Source organism: Drosophila pseudoobscura, chromosome X (genome assembly GCF_009870125.1).
Source record: "Drosophila pseudoobscura strain MV-25-SWS-2005 chromosome X, UCI_Dpse_MV25, whole genome shotgun sequence".
NCBI lineage: Eukaryota > Metazoa > Arthropoda > Insecta > Diptera > Drosophilidae > Drosophila > Drosophila pseudoobscura.
Genome location: NC_046683.1, coordinates 38,723,788 through 38,742,318, shown reverse-complemented (window position 1 = coordinate 38,742,318; position 18,531 = coordinate 38,723,788). Strand labels below are relative to the sequence as shown.

General features: G+C 46.7%; 2 protein-coding genes across 4 annotated transcripts; one reads left to right on the top strand and one right to left on the bottom strand.

Annotated features, from left to right (window-relative positions):
• Positions 1-1,747: 1,747 nt before the first annotated feature.
• Positions 1,748-8,301, bottom strand: LOC6901110 (uncharacterized). The gene is made up of 3 exons (XM_015186813.2): positions 8,213-8,301; positions 2,566-3,139; positions 1,748-2,506 (listed from the first exon to the last, which is right to left on the bottom strand). Exons 2-3 carry the CDS (start codon positions 3,084-3,086, stop codon positions 1,957-1,959), a joined length of 1,071 nt encoding a protein of 356 aa, XP_015042299.2. The 5' UTR covers positions 3,087-3,139; positions 8,213-8,301; the 3' UTR covers positions 1,748-1,956.
• On the top strand, positions 7,187-18,235 carry ph-p (polyhomeotic proximal). Of its 3 annotated transcripts, XM_033381937.1 has the most exons (6): positions 7,188-7,653; positions 8,054-8,067; positions 11,177-12,918; positions 12,999-13,563; positions 13,634-15,522; positions 15,591-18,235. In XM_033381937.1, exons 2-6 carry the CDS (start codon positions 8,057-8,059, stop codon positions 16,490-16,492), a joined length of 5,109 nt encoding a protein of 1,702 aa, XP_033237828.1. In that variant the 5' UTR covers positions 7,188-7,653; positions 8,054-8,056; the 3' UTR covers positions 16,493-18,235. The 3 variants fall into 3 exon arrangements, with proteins under 3 accessions (XP_033237827.1, XP_033237828.1, XP_033237826.1); XM_033381936.1 differs by having other exon boundaries at positions 7,187-8,067; XM_033381935.1 differs by lacking the exons at positions 7,188-7,653; positions 8,054-8,067 and adding an exon at positions 10,971-11,071.
• Positions 18,236-18,531: the final 296 nt, after the last annotated feature.

Genomic DNA, 18,531 nt, shown 5'->3' with positions numbered 1-18,531 from the left:
GAAAACCTTTCAGGTACATACTGAAATTAGCATCGATGAACAATAAATCGGAATGACTAAACATAGCAGTACTTAGCCAACCACATGTTTAAGTAAATTGTCCGACTTGGAATACTTTATCAGTTACCTGATTCAAAATGCAGCTGATCAGTCATGGGTAACTTCTTCTCCATGATTACCCACGGAAGAATGTCCGGGATGAACAAGTGCAACTAAAATTAAATATTAATAATGAATAATGAAATAAATACATATGTACAATACTCGTATAATAAATACTCACATTTTCCTTAAATTTTGGATGATTGAGGGGATTGGCTAAAGTCGATTGAATCGATTGAATTAATCGATGATTAATTGGTTAACTTCTGCCGAAAAATATTTGGAACATCATTGTCGTATGTGTACTTTGCAGCCTGTACTGTCCTTAAAAATGGCGTTAATTAAATTCATATCCATGACCATTGGGGTATGCAGTGTGAATTCCAAAAAACGAAAATCAGTAAAAAATGGCTTCCTGATTTTGTTTCAGGTTCTGTTTTCACCAATTTGCAGGGAAAGAACAAAATCATTGAAGAAGTTAGAAATAGTTATTGACGAGTATATATATTTTATATATTTATATATACATACATATACATTTTTTTTTTTTCTACATAAATTTGTGCGATGCCTTAAAACGATTTTTATTCATTCTCTTCGACTTTTTTGGCTTTTGCAAGTCACGACGTCACATGTCCAGCTAGAAGTTCCCTCTCCCACTGCGTAATTTTCTCACATGAGCAAAAAAATTACTGCAAATGAAAAACGAAAGAAAATCCCAATTGATGGCCACACTAAACGGTTTTTGATTTTTTTGGTATTCAAAATGGCGGACAAAGTATATGCCCATAAGTACATATGTATGTATGTACATGCATATGTACATATGTTCAATATAAAAACCACCTACTCTTTTTCTTTGTCCAAATTTATATCAAGATGCAAGTCTTTTCCTTCAATTCTCTTCATTAGGTTTCAAATACAAATTTGTTGTATTATAAAATGTTATAAACTAGGCAATGAACTCACCACACGGCCAGGCCACGCCTACCCCCTGCAAGCAATGGGCACAAGGCCCGCGACATGCGATAGAAAGACAGAGAGAGAGATAGTACGCACGCGACAGGGGTGTCGTTGTTCCTATGGCTATCCCTGTCTGGCGCTCAGCAACAGACGACACTCCCACCCCAGGCCGCCCCCGGACGGCCAGCGCATCCATCAACGTCCCGTCGGCATTTTGTGACGTTGCAAAGGGGCACGGCACCGCACCGTCTATGAATTGTTAAAGCCGAAACAAAATGGAGAACGTTAATCAGTTAACGCATTCGAGCATGTTGGAAAGTCTTACCAATTTATACCATTGTGATATGTTCTAAAACATTGATAATATTAATTTGATATTCACTCGCTTAAACATTAATATCTTTTGTGGATAGGAACTAGAAGCTATTTCAGACACATACATACATATTTACTTACACATAGTTAACGAGATTTGGATCTTATGAACTACGGAACTTAAAGAATACATCATTTTGTTTATTCTAGATTCTGGGAAATAAACATACATATGTACATACGCATATATATCGTTAGAAGTACTGTGATCTGTCCGAGTTTATGCAAAGCTTCCGGCTGATCAGCACTCTTGAAAGTCTCAATCAGGCGGATATGACGACACGCATCAATTAGATTAGAGCATTTAGGTGAGTTTTTGCAGATAATTTTTTAATGTAGAACTTCTGTTGTGTTTAATGGAGTCTTCAGTTGCTTGCATTCAGGTGCTCCAATACATAGTTAACACAAAACAAGATTAATTTCAAAAAGAATGTACATATGTATGTGCAGCGAAGGTGTAGTGCATAGTGTTAGGGGGGTTCTTAATGATGTTGCGTGTACAGTTAGCTATCAACTTTACTTATATTTGGTAGAGTTGATGTATAAGTTGGGCTTCGAGTAGACGCGTATCTCCTCATCTACGATAGCCAGCTCCTTGTCGATTTCTGCCTTGCGGCTGCGCACCCGCATAGTCTGTGAGGTGATGGGCATGTGATTTAGCTCATTGATGAGAACATCATAGCGCTTCTGTGCGCTGTTCAAGTGCCCAACACGATCCTGCTCCGCGTGCAGACTAAGACCGGCAAGCTCCTTGGTTGCAGCCTTTTCGCGCTTCTCCTTCTCCAGCTTGAGCTCGCGGCGTTGGGATGTCATGGACGTAGTGCTAGCATTTGATGAAAAACGGCTGCGGCCACTGAGCACAGCCTCCTCATCCGAAGCGACTTCAGTTTTCAAATCAATTTGCAGCTCATTCATGTTGAAGCGACTGTGCTGTTGTTGTTTGCCATTTGTGCGAGTTGACAGCAGATCCTCGTCTTCATTTTCATCGTACCGACTGGACTGTTTGTAGTTGTTTTCGTATTTATTGGTCAGCTCACTCAGCATAGGTCCACCATAAAAACTGCATCTAAAAGATCAAAAAAATGGTAAATTGAGAAATGTGTTTCTTCTGATTTCTCTTCTTACTTTTGCAGGGCTTTTGTAAGAAAGCGTTCATCGGTGATATCCTCTGTCTGTATGCCGATGCTTGTGGAGCTGTGTTGGATGCCGCAAGAATTGCAGCGCTCTGTATAATTGTCGGGCGAATGTCCCACATCTTTCTGTGGGTCATAAACCACAGGATTGCGCTTTTCAAAGCCGCCAAAGCGTTGGCCAGACTCTGGAGCGTCCACACCCAATTGGTAATGCGAGCGAGAGTTGTTGCGGTTGCGTGTCATACTGCTTTCCCGGGTGCTTTGTCTGGATACCGATACTGGAGGGGGTTTTCCTCCTTTCGATTCCCGTACCTCGGGGTCCGAGCGACGCATAGGTGTCGGCATCCAAGCCGGACGCACCGGCTCCTTCGCTGCTAGTTTTTTACTTGTTGATTTTTCCAGGGTGCTCAAGCTCACCTTATTCTCATTGAGAAAATTGCGGCCCCGAGAAGATCGCGGCACTGATGAAATGCTTTTCATCGTGGATGTCGGGCGATTTGATATGTTTGACATTATCCGACGACTGTATAAGTACCACTAAGTACAGTACGGAAATATGTATGATACTAGGAAAAATGTAATATTTTGTTTGTAGTTAGTCGAGCTACGTTGTTGAATGCTTTGAGTTTTTCTTGTTTACTGACAACTATCGAAAGCACACTTGTTTTTTAATAACGTAACGTCAGGTAAGTTTTTTGGAGTTTATCTTTCAAATCGTACGTTCAATTGTTGTCCTTTTTTGACAAAATACTCAACTTAATTACTATGCAAAAATATACATTCGTTTTTTCTTTATAATATTTTGTCGTACGAGCGAAACATAAAGCCAGATTGGAAATGCCCATATGTACTATGTTACTTCTTCGATTCTCAGACTTTCTTAAGCTATTGTGGTATTATTATGATATGATTATTACTTACAGCTATTTACATGGTCAATCTGTTTCATTATGTATTTGAAAAGAACAATACAATTTCATAGTTAATTTGGTGGGTTCTATAAACTTTGAATTTCCGCTCATTTTGGGACATTCCTTCCTGTATTTACACCGAAGACTGTTACCTACGGGCTACTTGTTATATACGTATTATACTTCTACTTTCTTATTATATCTCTAAAAGTTTAACAGATGCTACCCGACATTGAGATTTTTTTTAGACGTTGCAACTACCCTTGAAGACTCCCCTACTCTGTACATATGTATATATGTTTGTACTTATCACCATACTCGATCTGTGGAATGAACCATGAGTTTTCATAGAACAATTTACCATTAAAGTTTGTATCCAAATTTTCCATCATGGAAATGATGAATGAAGATGTACAGCATCAGTCATGGTCGAAGAGTATAGGGGTATATTAGATATGTATGTAAAGTATATGTAATTGTTTGACGCCTAGTTCTCAGAGCCTATAATGCACTTGTGGAATCCACAATTTGAACGATACGGGAAAACCAAAAACGCAGAATCCTAGAGAATAACCATATAAAGCAGATTGACGAATCTGGATCAGATCAAATTATTATTATAGCCAGAAGTAAAAAATAAAACTGCAGTGATTAAGCAACGCCTTCCACGCGCTTAGTGGTCTGATGAACTACATAATTAGGGGACAAAAATGAGGATCACATCAGAGAAATTATTAGATATGTATGTACATATACATATATACATACATAAATATGTATGTAGGACGAAGAAAATCTTGGATCTGGGACTGACAATGAGAATAAAGGGAGAGCCTATACAAATGGAAGCTATTAAGAAGAAATATAAAAATTAAAGCTATGACCAGAAACAGTTCCATGGATGAGTCAGAGATTCCACGACAACTGGGAATAGCCCTTATCTTCAAATTTTATATCTGCATATTAAAATTTGTACTATACATACGTACTCCTAGGGTCAGCCCCATGTCACTCTTTCTCGACCTCATCCTACGCGAAGTATGAACTTTTAAGTTTTAAGAGCTTAAGGGTTGCAATTCTAAGTAATATCCCAGAATTTTAGGATGGTTTCCCGATTGGGGACAAATATGGCATGTTTGCTTGGAAAACGCTTTCATTGTGTTGCCCAAAATGGTGGCAAAGGGTGTGCCTGTTCTCGTGCTTATGTTCCGCCGGAAGGTGAAGTGTCACATTTATACACGCTTATGCTGCGATTATTTTGCAACTGCACAAATATTTATACAAAAACCCCCGAAATATTACCACTTAACTCCCTTGGATCCCTTTAAAAACATGTGACTCCCAAAAGATTAATGAAAATCTGGGAAAGCCGCTCCTATCGGTTCTCCTTGGCGGTACGAACAAGGGCAGCACGAATCGTTTCTCCACTGCATAGAACCAACAAAGGACTCTGACTCTGCCAAAAAAGGAATTGTGCAGAAGTGGCAGGGTTCGAGGGGTGGTTACACATGAGAGCTTCGGGCGAAGAGGAACAGAATATCAAAATCAAGGGGAACTACAGAAGATGTTTAGGGGGTGAGATTTGATCAACGATCTATTGTCAATGTCTGGCCCCGCCTTAGAGCTTTAAAATTGGTGAGCCGCTACCACAGTCGCCGTCGCCGTCGTAGTCAGGCGTCGACTGCAGGACTTTTATGCACTCATTTGAAGGTTTTTTATTTGGAAAATGGTGTAGGAACACGACAGGCACGCGTATTACTGGGACATAGACAGAAAGGCTATAAGACAGGGAGTAAGAGCGAGAAGGAAGTATAAGGGTGAGTAAAGCACGCGCAAAGCAATTTACGCTCATTATACTTTTTTCATTTTACGAAATGCAAAGAGCGGACGCACACACACACTTACTTAAATATCCATGACCGCACACATGTTTAAGACGCAGCGCACAATCGTTCGCTCGCTCGCTCATACTTCCGACCCCCCAATAACAAAACCCAACAACAATTGTGTCCCAACGAGTGTATGGCAATTAATTTAAGCGAAAATAAGAGGAATGGGAAGAGACCTGGAGCGCATGCTCGGGCCGGGTCTGCTTTTTATACAGTTAAACACCAGGGTGAAAGAAGCAAGCAAAGAGGAGACACGACTAATAAATACAAATAAAGGAAAAAACCAAAAAAAACTTCAAGTGGAGCCAAAAGGAAAAATCCACAAACACACACACGATTGTCTCTTAGCAATGCTGAGAGCGAGAGAGCATTAATGCAAATACAAGCAGAGTGTGTGCGGTTGTTGGGTGGGGGAGGGTTGGGGTGAGTGGGGGGACGGCAGCAGAACCTAGCAAGCGTAAAAATAATATGGCGGCGGCTGAGAATCGGAAAAAGCGCAGGGGTCTCATCAACATCAGAAAACGCGTCACTAGCAGCGCTGGCCGAACAGCAACAAAGGCAAAAGCAAAAGCAAAAGCAAAAACAGCGACATCGGCAATCATCGACGGAAAACGATGAACGCCTGTGTAGCAATGCGGCGCTGGTTGGCAGAGGGGGAACGACAAGAGCCCACAGAAAAGCACACATACAAACGCACATGGCACACAAAGAGGTTACAAAATGAAAAATGGAATGCCAGAGACAGGCACAGTGGGACACGACTTGTTGGCACGGAGTAAAACAGATGACTGTATTCAGATTCAGATCGGGTGATTTAAAATATTAAAAATATATACATGGTGGGCCCGATATCTTGCCCCCTAGTTGTACATATAATAATTATTAACTGCATACATGTTATTTGATATACCAAATATTTAACGATTATTAGAAATATATTTGGTGACCGATTTTTTCTGTAATTGCCTCACCGTGCACACGTCGACGGCCTCTGCGGCGTGTGATGTTCACAGCAGAACAAAAAAATGTAATCCAATAATAGTCGAACGCACGCCACTGTGCGTTCGAGGGAGCAAGCAAAAAACATTTCACTTTGGGCTTTGCTGCGCATACGCTACCTCGCCCCGTCTCTCCGGCTGTGATCGACAAGCAGAGCTAATAATAAAATAAAGCTAAAGCCGAATGGAACGACCGAAGGTGTGGAATGGGAATGTGAAGCGGAGGGTCGCGGCAGAGCAGGGGAAGCCAGGTAGGCCGTTGGGCCACAGTCCCGATGGTGGTGGTGGTGGTGACAAATGCGAAATGAAAAAAGAAGATGAAGTATAGCAGGCAAGCCAGCAAACAAGCAACAATCGGAGGCAGTCGACAGGGTAGACATTCGAGTGTACAGACACAGAAAACTGGATTCGGTTGTAGAAGATGATGAGAATTCGTCGGGGTGGTTGAGAGCGCGCACACATATATAACCAGCACACATGTACGCCAGCTGTAGCCTCGTTTTCCTGCGACAGTGTGTATCTGTGTGGTGACGTTCGTCGTTTGTTTCTTTCCAACCCCAAACCATGCGATAGCGAGCACAGGCCATCGCAGTCACACTTGGGGCTCGATTGCGTTGCTTGTACTGCCATTCCACTCGCACCCGCGATTTTCAGTATAGAGAAAAGTTATCGCTGTGTTGCATGGGTGTGAGAGAAAACTGGTTTCGCATGCCCCAGCTGCCCGCGTCGCGCCGCCGGCCCCGCATTCAACCACACCAACACCAACACATGCGCACTTCATTTTGTTTCGCAGCGCTGCCGCTGCCACTGCCGCTGCCGCTGCTGCTGCTGCTGCTACCGTGTGTTCCCGCTATCGTCTGCGCGCGTCTCAGTCCTAAAATCCACTTGGCAGAGTTCGGTATTCGGTATTCGGTATTCGGTCTGTGCCTCGACTCCGCGCGCAATCACGGGAATACGAGTACGCTGTTGCTGTATGCCGTTCCATTTATAATAACGATACTTTTTTAAATTTTTTATAATGCAACGCAGAACTAGTGTGTGGCTAAGAAGAAGTGAATGCTAAGGCAACAAAACAAAAGAAAACCCATGATGTCGCGAAACAAATGTGTGTGCAGGCGACGCGTCGCTGCCGACGTATACAAACCTAGAGCTGTCGCGTTTTATGTAAGATCGCGTGCACAGGTGCCCCCAACACAGCGCACACAACAAATTTAATACATTGAAAAAAGAGCAGCATTCACCGAGACGAAAACGTCGCCGCCGACATTGCAGTGCAGTGAGAGTGAGTGGGAGCGGGAGCTACGTCGTTTATACTGTCCAGCACACCACCCAAATACAGCACTTAACGCTGCTGCTGACTTGTTTTTGTGTACACTTTTTTGTTGTCTTGTGTTCTACGTTCGTTTATTTGTTGTTTTGACTGTGCGTATGTCTTAGGTTTATTGGCTGTGTATGTGTGTTTTGTGTTTGCATAGTGTTAAAAATCAAAATAGTTGAGGAAACTAAACGAAAAGGCCACGGCAATATGCTATTATTAACAAAAACAAGCATTACCGTCGACGTCGTTGCCGCAAACAACAGAACGCTGCTGCCTCTGCCGTCGTCGCCGCCGTCGCATGCATAACTTAAATTTTTTTAATATATTGTTTTTATTTTGTATAATGGATCGTCGTGCATTGAAGTTTATGCAGAAAAGGTATTATTTTTCGTTTTTTCTTTTGTTAGCTTTCTTTTTATTTCCAAATAAATGAAATTATTATTTTTTTCTATCGTTTTCCGCAGCTGCAGCTGCATATGTGTACATATCTTTATTTGTAACATTATTTTTGTACAATACTTACTTGAATTTGTTTGTTGCACCCGCGCGCGGTTTTGATATGATAACTACCAAGAAAATCAGAAAAAAATATTAATATGATACATATGTAGATGTAGATGCAGGGATGTGTGTGACTAGTGTGACCCTCCCTTACTTAAAAGCGTAGTTTTCCCCGCTGCATGCACACTTTTTTATTGTAACTTTATTGATTGTTTAATGCTAGGGGATCGATTCAATCAATATTACTGAAATCGCTTTTGAACACTGGCCCGGGAGCACAGGCAAAAATTTCGCAAGTTCCTAAACCAGTTTTTGTCCCCTCCCCCCCTCTATTGAAGCACATTGTTGTCAACGAATTTCGCAATACATGCCCCTGCCCCGTGTGTATGCGTGCGTCTACTCGTGGTGGTTGATTCCCTTTCGTGGTCTTTGCCACAGTCAATATTGAAACGAAAAGTTCATATCCAAAACAAAAAATACTGTTTTTTTGTTGTATGGTTTAAACTTAATCTGTAGGGGGCAACTCTACTCTGGATGTTCTCTCCCGCTAAGGGTTGCAAAAAGAAGAAAATTATTGTGAATTTAAAAAGCATTTCTGTCAGAAATTTAAATTATGATAAAAAAGAGTGTGATTAAATTAGAATGATATTTACTGTGATGCATAACATATAAAAAAAATTTACTTTGTGTATTTTCCATGAGCTGACAACCCTGGTGTGTGGTGTTTGTGTTTTGTGTGTGTGTGTGTGTGTGTGTGTGTGTACAAGTGGAGTGTCCATCGGTTTATCCCGCTCACTCGCATCCATTCTCACATTTGGATGGCAAAACCTGTTTTGTTTCAATCAATATGTTGTCATGTTGTATTCCCGACTCTGTTTTTCGTTCTCCCCCGCATGTCTGCACTGTGGTACTCTTCTCCTCATCGTTGCATGCATGATTACCTCTGCATCCTGCACTGGCTCTATGACCCTGTACCAGATTTTTGTTGTTTTATTTTGTGCTCTCTCTCTCCTTCGGACTCTTTTTCTCCTCCTCCCCGGCGCATGCTCTCATGTTTTTGTATTGTTTCCCCCGCATTTCTATCATTCCTTCTTGAAACTCATTATCCAGCGGCTGGGTTGGCGATGGAGAACGAAATAGAATTGATGGGGGTGCTGGACTTGTAGAGTTTCCTTCAGTCAAACGCACACACGCACACACGCACACATACACGAACATTGTACCAACACTAACCAGTCTTTGGGCTGTACATACATACATACGTTTACCCTCTATTGCCGGTAAAGATGAGGCAACTTCGTCGTCTGTCTGGTACGGCGTCTGGTCAGATTTTAATTTTCTGCGCAAGGGTGGGTGGGTGGTTGGTGTTTTGGTACACACATACATGCTCACACACACACAAACACACCCTGCCAGACCGCTGCCACCCGCCCACCGTTTTTCAAGGGTAATGTAATACGAGAACCAAACCAAAATGCAGGGTCGGCTTTTGCTTTACAGATTCCCTCCCTTCTGTTCTTCCCTTATATGGTTCTCGCTAAAATAGCCAGAGGGTTAGCGCGGGGTAGCGGGTCGGGATCAGCGCCTTTAATAGAAACTCTAACAATTTGTTTCTCCCAATCATGAGTCCGTGGTAGCAACTGTCTGAATTTTTGGTTGATTGATGGAAGGTCCTTGAACTCGCGCCTCCACACGAGGCAACATCAGTTTCGGTCTAGATATTGGTTTTACGCTAGCCGTATCCGGATGTCGTCCGTCGTCAGCTGTCTTTCCGGTTAGCTATTTTGTCAGACACGAACCGAACGGGTGTGCAGTTTCTCACATGGAAAGACTTAAAAAAGCGGGAAACCGTAGATAAGGATCGATTGCACTTGCTACCCCTTTAGGTCTATGCAAAGGACATATATATGCAGTACTGCTCTATCTCTTTCCCCGTTTGCCCTGGGAAAAGCCCTTTTGCATGTTAGCAATTTTCATTGTATGCAAAAGAAGGGTGGGGCGTATAAAGTTTTTTCGGGGTGGTGGCAGCCAGAATAGCGAAAAACTGTTTAGGTCGCCGAAACAAAAACAATATTGTTTATGGATGTTTTTGAACTTTTATTCATTAGCCAAATGGGATTCACGGGAAATGCCTTAAGATATCCATAGGTATCCATATGAAAGATCAATTTTATGTATGTTCCTCAAGTGTAAAGATAGCTAGATCGATCCAAGGTACTTTACCTTCTCAAAGTTTTCTGTCGAAACGGAATAAGTGGACATGGCACTGGACGTAAAGGTAGAAGAGTAGTGTCGGTCTGTGCTGCCTAAACAGTTGGAAGTAAACTCATGGGAACACAAAAAAGCGGGAACTTTGCGAGCCGCGGCAAGGGCAGTGGCTCTACATTTATACACGATGCTCAGTTAGTAGATTTACTCTTTTTCTCTATTCTCACAAAAACTCCAGCCTTGTTTAATGCTCGGAAACGCTTTCTTCTGGGTGTTACACACATCCACTTCTGATACCTCTATGCTCTTTTATAATATCGAAGAATATTTTGCGGCATGCGAAAACCTGTCTTGAAACACCCTCACCCTGTTGTCCATTCTTCTCTAATGTGAATGATCTCGTTGATGGAGTTGTGGCGATGCAGCTGTCCCCCATGCAGTCCCCCCCCCCCCCCCATCGCTATTTCTAAATTTCTGGTCTTTAGCTTTTGCTCTCTGTTTGAGTGCATTGCTGAGCTGATCCCTCTCTCTTTCGCGCTCTCTCATCAGAAGCTTTTGTTTGCGCACTCTCTGGTGGCGGTGGGGGTATGGGTTCTGCCAACCTGTTTGCATTGGATTATTGTGTGGCGGAGAAGGGACCCCAACTTGTTTTCGGACAAGACAAGACCATTAGGAAAATATGATTAAAATATGTTTGAGAATAAGAGTGTGTGTTTATTTAGGTTACATGTTTACTAATTTCTCTCTCCTCTTTTGCGTCTCACTCTCCCCCTCGCAGAGCGGACACAGAAAGCGAAACAACAACACCAGCAGCAGCCCCAGGATCCTCTTCAGTACCAGCTCCAGCAGGAGGCGGCACACTACCTCTGAAGGATAACTCGAATATTCGCGAAAAGCCGCTACACAACAGTAACAACAACAATAACAGCTCCCAGCACCAGCAGCAACCCAGCAAGCAGCTCGAGCGGCCCCTGAAGTGCCTGGAAACGCTCGCACAGAAGGCGGGAATCACCTTCGACGAGAAATACGATGTGTCCAGTCCCCCGCATCCGGGTATCGCCCAGCAGCCGTCATCGACACCAGCCGCAGCCACAGTCACTGCCCAAGCCCATCGCAACGGAGGAGCCAACACAGGCGCTGGAACACCCCCCACTGCACGTCGTCACGCACACACACCGGTCACAGCGAACACCCCAAACACCCCGAACACTCACAACAGCAACCCACAGCAATCCCGACACAGCGGCAGCAACCACACCATGGAGAAGTCACAGAGCCCCGCCCAACAGGTGCCGTCCGCCACATCGGTGCCCCTGCAGATCTCACCAGAGCAGCTGCAGCAGTTCTACGCGAGCAATCCGTATGCCATCCAGGTGAAGCAGGAGTTCCCCACGCACACGGCGGGCACCACCACCACGGAACTGAAGCATGCGACGGGTTTGCTGGACGCCAGCCAGGCAAGCCAGTTGCAGCTCCAACAGCTCCAGCAGCTGACGGCGGCGGCAGCCGATGCAGCCGGAGGAAACGGTTCTGCGGGTGGTGGGGCAGGGAGCCAGGGCGGAGGCGCACCCAGTCCGGCGAACCAGCAGGGACAGCAACAGCAACAGCACTCGACGGCCATTAGTACGATGTCGCCGATGCAGCTGGCGGCAGCCTCCGGCGGAGTGACTGGTGACTGGTCACAGGGTCGGACGGTGCAGCTGATGCAGCCTTCGACGGGGTTTATCTACCCGCCAATGATGATCTCCGGCAACCTGCTGCACTCCGCGGGCATCGGCCAGCAGCCCATACAAGTGATCACCGCCGGGAAGCCGTTCCAGGGTAACACCCCCCAGATGATCACCACTACCACACAGAACGCCAAGCAGATGATCGGTGGGCAGGGCGGGTTCGCAGGCGGCACCTACGCCATCCCCTCCAGCCAGTCCCCGCAGACGTTGCTCATCTCACCCGTCAACGTCATCTCCCACTCGCCGCAGCAGCAGCAGAGCATTCTTCAGTCGATGGTCGCCCAGCAACAGCAGCAGCAGCAACAGCAACAGCTCAACGCTCAGCAGCAGCAGCAGCTGACAGCGGCGGCAGCGGCTCAGCAGGCGGTGGCCATGGCCAAGGCGGGTGTGGGAGTGGGAGCTGATGCCCAGGGCAAGATGCAGGCACAGAAGGTGGTCCAGAAGGTGACGACCACCACCAACACGGTGCAGGCAGCCTCGGCAGGAGCTGGCGGGGCACAGGCGCAGCAGCAACAGCAACAACAGACCACCACCCAACAGTGTGTCCAGGTCTCGCAGTCGACATTGCCCGGCGTAGGAGTGGGTGTGGGCGTGGGCGGGCAGCTGCTGAATTCGCTGGGCGGGACTGGCGCGGGCCAGGGGCAGCAGATGCTGGGTTCCTGGTTCTGGCAGAACAGCCTGCCGCCCTTCGGCTCGAACTCCATTATACTGCGGGGCCCGCCGGACGGCACTCAGGGCATGTTTATCCAGCAGCAGCCAACCACGCAGACACTCCAGACGCAGCAGAACCGTAAGTGGCCGCATCCGCTAATGCAATCTGCTATCCGTGATCCAGAGCTTATTCCGATTTTCTTCCTCCTCTTTCCACAGAGATCATCCAGTGCAATGTAACCCAGACACCGACCAAGCCTCGCACCCAACTGGAAGCTCTGGCCACCAAGCAACAGCAGCAACAACAGCAGCAACAACAGCAGCAACAACAGCAGCAGCAACAACAGCAGCAACAGCAGCAGCAACAACAGCAGCAGCAGCAGCAGGCGGCGGCCAATTGCCAGGCGCAGCAGCAGCAGCAACAACAGCAACAGCTAGCGGTAGCCACAGCTCAATTGCAGCAGCAGCAGCAGCAGCAGCTGACGGCCCTTCAGCGGCCTGGAGCGCCGATTATGCCCCACAACGGAACCCAGGTGCGCCCGGCTAGCTCCGTGTCCACGCAGACGGCGCAAAACCAGAACCTGCTCAAGGCCAAGATGCGGAACAAGCAGCAGCCTGTCCGTCCGGCGTTGCCGGCCCTCAAGACGGAGAACGGGCAGGTGGTGGCGGTTGGTGCGGTGCAGAGCAAGTCAGTGGGGCAACACATGGCTGCCATCCAGCAGCAGCACCAGCAGCACCAACAGCAGGCGAACCTCCACCAGGTGGTCACCACAGCGGGAAACAAGTGAGTGACATAGACGCAGTCGGCCTTAGAGTCAACCATATTATTCCCTTTGCTATTTTTCCCTTTTCAGGATGGTCGTCATGAGCACGGGCACGCCCATAACCCTGCAAAATGGTCAGACCCTGCATGCAGCAACAGCGGCCGGAGTGGACAAGCAGCAACAACAGCAACAGCAGCTGCAGCTTATGCACAAGCAGCAGTTCCTACAGCAGCAAATGTTCCAACAGCAGATAGCCGCCATCCAGATCCAACAGCAGGCAGCAGCCCAACAGCAGCAGCAACAGCAACAGCAACAAGTCGCCCAGCAGCAGCAACAACAACAGCAGCAGCAGGATCAGCGGCAACAGGTGGCACAGGCTCAGGCCCAAGCTCAGGCCCAAGCTCAGGTTCAGGCTCAGCAACAGCAGCAGCAGCAGCAGCAGGCATTGGCGCAGCAGATACTGCAGGTGGCGCCAAACACCTTCATCACCTCCCACCAACAGCAGCAGCAGCAGCAGCAGCTCCACAACCAACTGCTGCAGCAGCAGCTCCAGCAGCAGGCGCAGGCCCAAGTGCAAGCTCAGGTTCAGGCTCAGGCACAGGCACAGGCCCAGCAGCAACAGCAACAGCAGCAACAGCAGCGGGAGCAGCAGCAGCAGAACATAATCCAACAAATTGTGGTACAGCAGGCGGCTGGGGCGGGTCAACAGCAGCAGCCACAGCAACAGCAACAGCAGCAGCAGCAGACGCAGCCAGGACAATTGCAGCTGAGCAGCGTCCCCTTCTCGGTGTCCTCGACCACGACGCCCGCAGGAATAGCCACCTCGAGTGCCCTCCAGGCCGCTCTCTCCGCCTCCACCTCCGGCGCCATCTTCCAGACGGCCAAGTCGACCATCAGCAGCTCCTCCCTGCCCACCAGCAGCGTGGTGACTATAACAAACCACACAACGGGACCTCTGGTCACAAGCAGCACAATGGCAGCCAGCCTTCACCAAGCCCAGCTCCAACAGCAGCAGCAACACCAACAGCACTTCCAACAGCAACACCAACAGCAGCAGCAACATCAGTTAATCTCCGCCAGCATTTCAGCAGCCACACAGCAACAGCAGCAGCAGGGACCACCCGCTCTGGCGGCTGCATCGTCCTCACCCGCCACGAACCCCATCATGGCTATGACGTCCATGATGAACGCCACGGTTGGGCCTGTCACCAGCAGTGCAGTGACACCATCTCCTGCAACACTGGTCGCGTTCAGCGCTGCCAGTGGAGCCAATCATCCGGCGACACCCACCAAGGAGGCGACGCTGAAGATGCCCACCCCCTCCGCCACCCTGGTGCCCATTGGGTCCCCTCTAAACAACAGTGCCGTTGGCCAGGATCACCACCCATCCTCCGTCAACACCACCCCCAGGTCCGTTGGAAGCGCCAGTGCCTCCGCGGAGGCTAGTAGCTCAACCAGCGACTCGAGGGTAAATGGAGAGGCCCCGGAGGCGTCTCACAGCAACAGCACGACCCCCACCACGCCTACGAAGCCCACCATCAGCACGCCCACTACAAGGCAGAGCAATGTGGTGCTGCCCACGAGTAGCTGCAGCACCACTAGCTCCTCCACCCCCACGCACAGTGGGAAGGATGAGGGCAAGGGCGGAGCGAGCACAGCCACCAGCACCACCAGCGCACCTTCAACGCCGACAACGACGATAGTAGGGAACGGGATTGGGATAGCCACCCTGGCCAGGGCAGCGAGTACCACTGCGACCACTACCACCACCACGAGCAGCAGCACGACTACACCTACAACCACAACGAGCATCAGCAATGGGAACAGCAACGCGGTGGGGAAAGATCTGCCGAAAGCCATGATTAAGCCTAATGTGCTCACTCATGTCATCGACGGATTCATCATCCAAGAGGCCAACGAGCCCTTTCCTGTAACGAGGCAGCGCTACGCAGACAAGGACACCAGCGACGAGCCGCCAAGTGAGTCTCTTCCCTCCCTCCCTCCTTTGTTTCTGATACTAATCCCTTTTCTGCTCTTCTTCCGACAGAGAAAAAGACTGCCATGCAGGAGGACGCGAAGCTGTGCGGAATAGCCACTGCAACGCCAACCACAACCAAAACCCAAACAGCAGCTGCTAATGCAGCGGGTCTACCCACGGACATGGTGGCCTGCGAGCATTGTGGCAAGCTGGAGCACAAGGCGAAGCTCAAACGGAAGCGCTTCTGCTCCCCAGGATGCGCTAGGCAGGCGAAGACTTGCGTTGCAGGCATTGGAGCTGCAGCTGCAGCTGGAGGCGGACTGGGAGAGAACAATGGAATGGGAATGGATATGGAAATGGGAGGAATTGTGGGAGTGGATGCCATGGCTCTGGTGGACAAACTGGACGAGGCTATGGCCGAGGAGAAAATGCAGATGCAGACCGACGCCTTGCAGGCGCTGCAGCCCGATCCGATTCCGATGTCGACCACCACGGAGGGGCCACTGGTGTCTCTTCCTGTCCTGCCGGTCATGGCAGCCACCCCCGTTCCAGTTCCTCCCTTAGTTGCAGTCGCACTCGCAGTCCCCACTCCTGTGGCCCTGCCTGCGGCTCCGTCTCCAGCTCCCACCCCACCTGCGGCAGCAGTGGCGCCCCAGCCACCTGTACCAACACCAACATCCTCCTCGACCGCAGGCGAGCGTTCGCCCATTTGCAACTGGAGCGTGGAGGAGGTCGCTGACTTCATACGGAACCTGCCCGGCTGCCAAGACTATGTGGATGACTTTGTCCAGCAGGAGATCGACGGTCAGGCGCTGCTGCTGCTAAAGGAGAATCACCTGGTAAATGCCATGGGGATGAAGCTGGGTCCCGCCCTCAAGATTGTGGCCAAGGTGGAGTCCATGAAGGAGGTGGTGCCGGCGCCGGGCTCTGGCGAAGTCAAGGAGGCGACGGCAGCGGGAGGAGCTCAATAATATCAAGATCGGCCTGATGCTCCAGCAGATGCCGATGACGAAGGGATTACCATGCCCACTTACTCGACATCCCCGCCACCATTTTCGCTCCTCCATCTCCGGCTTACATACGGATCGTGGCAATAGAGGGAATTGTTAGAGGCAACTGGCTGCGATCTAAGCACGCGTTTCTGCCGGTGGACGTGGGGGTGGAGGGGAGCGAGTTCATGGTAACGAACTATAACATAATAATAATACTATGTTGGAAGGCCGCCACATGTATGATAGAGCGTAGACTTGGTTGCTGATCACTCGGAGGGTGTCCATGGTCTGTGGCCCCTGCGCAGCCAGCGACTCCTTGATCCAATTGTACATACAGATTTACTCGATCTAAAACTTAATTATAGGCATAGGCATATATTATTTAACAATTGTAAATTGTTTCTCAGAAAAGGGTATTATTACACTGAACCTAGGATTAGCTACGAATAATGTTTAATATCAGCGCATAAGTCCGGAACCGATTTGAGCATTTCAATTGAACAATTAACTATTAATAGTTTTTATTTCAACTCCATACATAATAATTAACTTAATAATTAATTAGATAGTTAGGATCGGTGAAACAGTTGAGAACAGGGACCGTAGCGATTGTAAGTCGAGACATACACGGTAATGGCATTCATGATGAATGAATCTTATGAATTTTTGTTGCAGGAAAGATATGGTATATCACTATATAGTATAACCTTGTAGAGCAGAAACTCAATGTTTTAATATATAGCTCCTAACATATTGTATTTTCTATAGTCGTATCCTATATAACAATCAGATATTGATCAAATATGCTTCAGTTTTACAAAATGTTATTAGGATACGATTATTATTACTTCCTTAAAGAGGGTAGATATGCCTGGAATTTTTATCATTTATAAGCCACTGCAAAACAAATGTACAATATATATATATACATATTTATATATAATTGTACAATATTTATTTATGAGATCGGAAATGGTTAAATAACTTAATAACATATGAAATATTATTTCTTGACTTTTATTAGTTTGTTGAAGAAATAATGATGGTTGTAAGTTTTAAGCCCACACATAGCATAATCATTGTAAACGTCGGATTAGGACTTTGAAATAGGAATCTATGAGAAGACTGATATTTGATAGTAAAACTTCTGAAACCCATTTTCAAGTAAAGCTAACATTTCATCAAACATTGTAAATATAACTGATAATATATCTGAGAGCGAGAATTGTTCACGCCGAAGCGGACCTCTCTGCCCTAAAATTTGTGTAAACGGATCTGGTAGGTAACTTCGCCTTAAAAAATGAGTCTTGCAGGTTCTATTAGGTATTATGTACACTTTATGATACTTATATGAAATTATATCAATCTTCGCATAGATCCCTGTGGAACTGTCATTATCAAGAACTAGTCGCTTGCATTCGGAAAATAAATAATTGTTAAGTGAAATGGTAAAACACGCAAGCCATATGCATTGTTAAATCGAAAATTTAAATATTTTGTATTGCAAAAACTAGAAATAATCATTATATACGGTCCCTGGTTCAGAGTCCACTCTGAAGCATCAAATCTTTAAATCATCTACATAATTGTAAATTCTAGTAATTTGCTAGCTCTTTTTTTAATGCCTAATGATAAGTTTTTTTTTTACAACATTTTTTTTGCTATTGCTGAATAAAATAAAAAATTGCACTGTAATATAGTGTAATACATGTGAATACGGAATCGAATGCTCTTATCTCGGGGAATATCTTTCTAAAGCTGTTTGCTATTATACTATTAAAGCTGTTTGCCATGACATCAAAGATCTGTCTTGTGTTGTAACGACTGATAAATCACATCCTCGCAAATTATTCTGCCCAAGTCGACAGTAGATTGGTGTTTTTCGAGCAGCACACACTCACAAGCACGAGTGCATATGAAAAAACCAAAAAACTAAAAAAAAAAAACCAACTGGATTATCTTTAGTCATTCATGTTTCATATACATCTAATTCTGTTTTTACACGGTTGATTGGTTCC

Excerpts from the sequence above, each read along its gene's own strand:
- LOC6901110 (XM_015186813.2), bottom strand. The coding sequence starts at position 3,086 with ATGTCAAACATATCAAATCGCCCGACATCCACGATGAAAAGCATTTCA. Across the intron at positions 2,507-2,565 it reads CTTACAAAAGCCCTGCAAAA|ATGCAGTTTTTATGGTGGAC; the intron begins GTAAGAAGAGAA and ends TTGATCTTTTAG.
- ph-p (XM_033381935.1), top strand. The coding sequence starts at position 10,986 with ATGGGTTCTGCCAACCTGTTTGCATTGGATTATTGTGTGGCGGAGAAG. Across the intron at positions 11,072-11,176 it reads GGACAAGACAAGACCATTAG|AGCGGACACAGAAAGCGAAA; the intron begins GAAAATATGATT and ends TCCCCCTCGCAG. Across the intron at positions 12,919-12,998 it reads ACTCCAGACGCAGCAGAACC|AGATCATCCAGTGCAATGTA; the intron begins GTAAGTGGCCGC and ends CTCTTTCCACAG.